The sequence below is a fragment of the Mandrillus leucophaeus genome, unplaced genomic scaffold, assembly GCF_000951045.1.
Source record: "Mandrillus leucophaeus isolate KB7577 unplaced genomic scaffold, Mleu.le_1.0 Scaffold162, whole genome shotgun sequence".
In the NCBI taxonomy this organism is placed as follows: Eukaryota; Metazoa; Chordata; class Mammalia; order Primates; family Cercopithecidae; genus Mandrillus; species Mandrillus leucophaeus.
The window spans coordinates 2,549,546-2,556,054 of record NW_012101610.1 but is presented as its reverse complement, the minus strand read 5'-3'; the positions used below and the strand labels follow the sequence as shown (position 1 = coordinate 2,556,054).

At 48.0% G+C, this 6,509-nt stretch overlaps 1 protein-coding gene across 1 annotated transcript in view; it reads left to right on the top strand.

Moving 5' to 3' along the window:
• The first annotated feature begins 4,418 nt into the window (after positions 1-4,418).
• TMC7 (transmembrane channel-like 7) overlaps positions 4,419-6,509 on the top strand; it is a 90,292-nt gene continuing 88,201 nt past the window's right edge. The window contains exon 1 of the mRNA XM_011976102.1: positions 4,419-4,609. Coding sequence (XP_011831492.1) covers positions 4,543-4,609 — 67 coding nt within the window. The 5' untranslated portion in view covers positions 4,419-4,542. The remainder of the gene's footprint in view (positions 4,610-6,509) is intronic.

Here is a 6,509-nt window from a genome sequence, read left to right as displayed (position 1 = left end):
TTAAGGCCAAAGATGATGGGTCCAGGAATTTACTTTTTTTTTTTTTTTTTTTTTTGAGACAGAGTCCTGCTCTCTCACCCAGGCTGGAGTGCAGTAGCGCCATCTTGTCTCACTGCAACCTCCACCTCATGGGTTCAAGTGATTTTCCTGCTTCAACCTGCCAAATAGCTGGGATTACAGGTGCGCGCCACCAAACCCATCTAATTTTTGTATTTTTAGTAGAGACAGGGTTTCGACATGTTGGCCAGGCTGCTCTCGAACTCCTGACCTCAAGTGATCCACCTGCCTCAGCCTCCCAAAGTGTTGGGATTACAGGTGTGAGCCACTGCGCCCGGCCCATTAATATAATTTCTTAAAAATATATGAGTGACCATGGCCCATGACAAAGCCCTCAGGAGGTCTTGAGAACATGTGCCTAGACCTCCATTACTGAGAGGTTTGCTCTGAGTGCTGATGCACAAGACTTGGACGAGGCAGGGAGACGGTCAGGAGGCCAACCTTGCCTTGGCAGGGGCGGTGGTGCTGGGTAAGGTGAGCCGCTGGAGGGAAGGAGCAAAGAGGAGAGATTCCACTTTCCCTCCGGGCCGTGGTCCTTTTCTCTATAACGTGGAGTTGAAGGTTCCTACTGATGTCTTAGAGAGGACGAAGGTTAAATGAAGGGGCACATGGTAAGCGTTTGGCTCAGAGTAAGCTCTCAGTAAGTGACAGTTGCTGTTGTTTTCCCCCTAATAGTAAAAGGGAGCCCTTACCAAGCTTATATTCTAGTGTGAGAAACAGAACAATTGGCCGGGTGCGGTGGCTCACGACTGTAATCCCAGCACTTTGGGAGACTGAGGCGGGTGGATCACGAGGTCAGGGGTTCGAGACCAGCCTGGCCAATATGGTGGAACCCCCGTCTCTACTACAAAACATAAAAATTAGCTGGGCGTGGTGGTGTGTGCCTGTAGTCCCAGCTACTCGGGAGGCTGAGGCAGGAGAATCGCTGGAACCGGGGAGGCAGAGGTTGCAGTGAGCCGAGATTGTGCCACTGCACTCCAGCCTGGGTAACAGAGCAAGACTGTGTCTCAAAACAAACAAACAAAACAAAACAAAACAAGCGGTAAAAATAAAGTGCTAGGATTGAGAGAGGCGATAGGGGGTGCTGTGGCGACATTTGTGTCTCCCCTTGAAATAAAGCAACACATGAATTGATAATTCTGCCAATTATCAATTGTCTTTCTGTCCTACTCACCATCCCTCTGTCTGAATTTCTTTGTATCCCTCTGCCTGCCTTCCTCCTCTTCTATTCCTTCTAACAGCAGATTTTAGTGACTGTTGCTTCCAGAAGAACTATCCTATTTCTATTCCTGTAAAATTGTCTCCTGGGAGCAGGGAATCTCCTTTGGGAGCCTGGCTCATTCTTCTGCTCCTGGAAAAATAACTGAGGTCTCTGTGGCTCAGGATGCAGAGTCAAGCAAGGACCAGGTGCCAGGTGCCAGGTGCAGCCAGCAGGAAGTGCTGGGTCTTCTCTCTAGGGTCACTACACAATCCCACTCGCCTCCATGCCATTCCATCTTCCACATGCAGAACAACTGGATTTCATCCATCCCTTTCCAGATCTGCAGGCTGGGACCGTGGGTTGGAAGGTGGCCTCCAGTAAGGACGGGAAGAGGGAGGAATTGTCTCGCAGTAGAAATAGCCATCATTTCCTGACACTTCCTCTGTGCCACAGGCTTAAAGATCATTTTTTAACATTTGAGTATGTATCAGTAGTATGTCTATGGAGTAAAAAAAAGGGTAATTAGTAAAAATCCCCCTGCCCTTGTCCCGAGATGTATGATGCATTTACAAACAGATACATATATATTCTTGTATTTTTCAACCCTTTTTTTTTTTTGGATGGTGTCTCACTCTCTCCTGGAGGGCAGTGTCATGAGCATAGCTCACTGTAACCTTGAACTCCTGGGCTCAAGCAATCCCCCTGCCTTAGCCTCCTAAGTAGCCAGGGCTGCAGGTTGTATGCCACCACACCTGGATACACTTTATCTTTGTAGAGATGGGGATCTCACAATGTTGCCTAGGCTGGTCTTAAACTCCTGGACTCAAGTGACCCTCCTGCCTCAGCCTCCCAAAATGCTGGAGTTATAAGCATGAGCCACCACGCCCAGCCTCCACCTTGTTTTTTCACCTAATAATATACCTTCTATAAACATAATTTTCTATAGATCTCCATATAGAGCTATGTAATTGCTGGACAGATGTGTCAAAATTTATTTAACCTCTCTCCTGTCAACGGAAATTTAGGCTGTCTCTAGGCAATTGCTGTTGCTACAGCCCTGGGACCTAAGCTCTAGTCTTATATCCCCATTTTACAGATAAGAAAACAGGCTCAGAAAGGTTGTGTCATGTGGTCCAGCTCACACAGGAAATAATCTGAAACCAGGTTCCCATCCAGTGACCTTACCATTAACCACAATAAAAATAGCTTTATCAGCTGGGCACGGTGGCTCATACCTGTCATCCCAGCACTTTGGGAGGCCAAGACCGGCAAATCACTTGAGGTCAGGAGTTTGAGACCAGCCTGGCCAACATGGCAAAACCCCGTCTCTACTAAAAATACATAAATTAGCTGGCATGGTGGCAGGTGCCTGTAATCCCAGCTACTCAGGGGGCTGAGTCAGGAGAATTGCTTGACCCCAGGAGGCAGAGGTTGCAATGAGACAAGATTTTGCCACTGCACACCAGCCTGGGCGACAGAGCAAGACGCTGTCTCAAAATAAATAAATAATAGCTTTTATTTTGAGCCAGGAAATTACTTACCCACACACGTAATTTTCTGTTTTGGAATAGTTTTAGATCTACAGAAAGCCTTTGAGGATGAGAATGCGAGTTTTCACACGGCCCACGCCGTTTCCCCTACTGTTAACATCCTACATCAATATGGTACATTTTTCACAATTAATGAACCAAGATTGATACATGACTATTAACTGAAGTCCCTACTTTATTCAGATTTCTATAGTTTTTAATGTGTTTTAACTTGTGTTCCAGGAACTGAGTAGCTCAGATTACAGGCATGCTCCACCACATTCAGCTAATTTTTAAACTTTTTTGTAGAGATGGGGTCTCAATATGTTGCTTAGGCTAGTCTCCAACTCCTGGGCTGAAGCCATTCTCCCACCTCAGCCTCCTAAAGCGCTGGGATTACAGGCATGAGCCACAGAGTCCAGCCTCCTTTTTTAAAAAATGACCTTGACAGTTTTGATGAGTACTAACCAGGTATTCTGTAGAACACCCCTCAGTTGAATTTGTCTGATATTTTTCTTGTGACCACAGAGGTAAAGTGCCCTTCTTATCACATTGTATGAAGAGTGCGTACTAGCCACATAGCTTAATGTTGTTGATGTTAATTAATTAATTAATTAATTTTGAGATGGAGTCTCACTCTGTTGCCCAGGCTGGAGTGCAGTAGTGCAATCTTGGCTCACTGCAATCTCCGCCTCCTGGGTTCCAGAGATTCTCCTGCCTCAGCCTCCCGAGTAGCTGGGACTACAGGCATGCGCCACCACGCCCGGCTAAGTTTGTATTTTTAGTACAGACAGGGTTTCACCACGTTGGTCAGGCTGGTCTCTAACTCCTGATGTCAGGTAATCTGCCCGCCTCGGCCTCTCAAAGTGCTGAGATTACAGGCGTGAGTCACTGTGCCTGGCAATGTTATGTTTTTAAGCTGCACACGAACAGAGGTAGAGATGAAGCGAGGCTATAGTGTAAAACGTAAAAGACAAACTCTGCATGTAGTTTTCTCTTCACTCGGCCCTCTAGCTCCCCATCCAGGGCTACCACAGGTAGCCAGTTTCTTGCATTCTCTAGGGAGATAGCTTAGGCGTTTACAAACACGTACAAATATATTTTTTGTTTTCCTTTTTGTTCCCAAATGGTAACTTACTAAATGCACTTATTTGGAATCTTGGGGTTTGTGTGTGTGTGTGTGTGGATTTTTTATTTTTTAATTTTAGAGATGGGGGTCTCACTGTGTTGGCTACGCTGGTCTCAAAGTTGTGGGCTCACACGATCCTGCAGCCTCGGCCTCCCAAAATGAGAGGATTACAGGCGTGAGCCACAGCGCCCAACCGGTTATTTTCGTTATTTATTTCTTTATTAGATTAGATTAGATTAGATTTTAGTTGCAGGGGTCCCATGTGCATGTTCGTTACATGGGTGTACCGGGTACTGGTGGGGACTGGGCTCCCATTGTGCCCATTCTATTGTGATGTTTTAAACTCAGTGAGACAGCAGGGAGGTCGCTGCTTGTCGCCGCCGCTGGATGGAGCCTTGCCGGATCTCCCGGGCTCTGCAGCCCCTCTCCGGTCTCTGTGCTCGGCTCCTCGCGGGGTCCAGCGGGCGGCGGGCGTGGGAAGGGAAGGCTTGGGCGCCCCGCCCCGGCCTCTGTGATGTCAGCGCCGGAACCTGGAATCCCGGCTCCGCGAGGGAAGGCTGGGGAGGCGGCGGCGGCCGCGAGTGGAGAGCGTCCCCGGCAGCCTCTGAGGAGCGCGGGGCGCAGCCATGAGCGAGTCCAGCGCCAGTGCGCTCCAGCTCGGCAGGCCCAGCCGGCAGCCCGCGGTCCATCCAGGTAGGGCTGCGGGGAGCGCGCGCGGGGACGGTGCCCCTGGGGTCCTAGGGCGCACGGAGGGAGCCGACTGCTGGAGGCTCGGCTTGGCCGCTATCCACTCTCACGCCCCGCGCGGCGCGGGGTGCTCCCGGCTCTGGGGAACAGCAGGTGGGAAGGGGATCTTTCTTATTCCTGCTCCCTCCTCCAACGCGTCCTCATCCAATCCAGTGGGACCCAGCCGGGCCAAAAGGACACTAGAATGGCAGTCCGGACCGTGGTGGGTTTGTCTTCCAGCTGTTGACCAAGACCGTCTTTCAATAGTCTCATCTGTTAAATGAAGGGATTGCGAGCACCCCCTCCACGCCTAACGTTCTGGTATGAGGTGCCTGCCTCCCAGGCATTTCAGCCTTCACATACAGTTAGACCAACTTGAAACCGAATTCTGCCTTGTCTGTTTATTGCTGTGGGACCTTTAGTAAGTGGCTTGCCTTCTCTGAGTCTCAGATCCTTCAGCAATAAAATGGGAATAGGATGGTGCAGGGAGTAGCTGAGAATCGTGTGATGTGTCTAGCACAGTGTCTGGCATTGTGGCTAGACAGTCACAATACATGGTAGCCAGCCAAGTATTAGAATCTTTTGTATTGGGTAGAATTATAGGAAAGTATACAACTCCATCAATTTCTACAGAAATATGTACAACTGCTGCCCAGTCAAGACAGAAAAGCTGCCAGTACTCAGGCAGGGTTCCTTGTAGCATTTGGAGCTTAGGAATCTTGCAAAACACAAGACCCTGCCGTAAAGTGTTATCTGCAATGTTTTCTCTTTTTCAATTTTAGAATAGAGATTTAATGAAACCAAGGATGTAGAATAAAACATGAGTGCAGATTTGGGCATTGTGGCCTTCAAATTGGATTGTTCTCAATGTTCAGAAGAAAAAAAAATTAGAAGAGACCCACATCAGAAAACAAAAGTTGGGGTGGATTCAATGCGAATTATTTTCTATCTCAATATTAATACTGCTTATGTCAGCTGAATTTCAGCCTTTCAATAATAGCTAGTCAAGTATTTTTTTAGTTGGTTCCTATTGATCGTCATCTTATTTTAGTGGAATCCATTATACTGAAGATGTCAAGTTCCTCATTTCCCATACAAAGAATGTGAGATTCATCGTTCTTGAATCTTTGCTAAGTGTTTTAGGGTACTTTTGGCATCTTTTTAGGACAACTATAATTGGGCCCTGTAACTAAAAAGTCTCCTATGCCTCTTTGATAGATGAGATTTTTTTTTTTTTTTTTTTGACCTTGTACCCACCAACATTGGTGGGAGGCTCAGAAGGGACTGTGTTTGTAACTTTGTAGCACTTTCTAAACAGTGACCTGTTGTATGGGCATTATAGGACAGTCTGTGGGGTGGGGCGGGGGATGGGGGAGGTGACAAATGAGGTCTGGCTTAAAGAATGAGAAGTGTGACCAGGCATGGTGACTCATGCCTATAATCCCAGCACTTTGGGATGCTGAGGCGGGAGGATCACTTGAGCCCAGGAATTTGAGGTTACAGTAAGCTGTGATTGTGCCACTGGGCTCCAGCCTGGGTGACAGAACTAGACCCCATCTCTAAAAACAGAGGAAGAAGAAGAAGAGGTGTGTGTCCTTCTAAATAATAAAACAGATCACTCCCCTGCTTACATAAAACTTTCCTGTGGCTGAGCAGGTGCCATGGCTCACGCCTGTAATCCCAGCACTTTGGGAGGCTGAGGCGGGCGGATCACAAGGTCAGGAGATCGAGACCATCCTGGCTAACATGGTGAAATCCTCTCTCTACCAAAAATACAAAAAATTAGCCAGGCGTGGTGGCACGCACCTGTAGTCCCAGCTACTCGGGAGGCTGAGACTGGAGAATCGCTTGAACCTGGGAGGTGGAG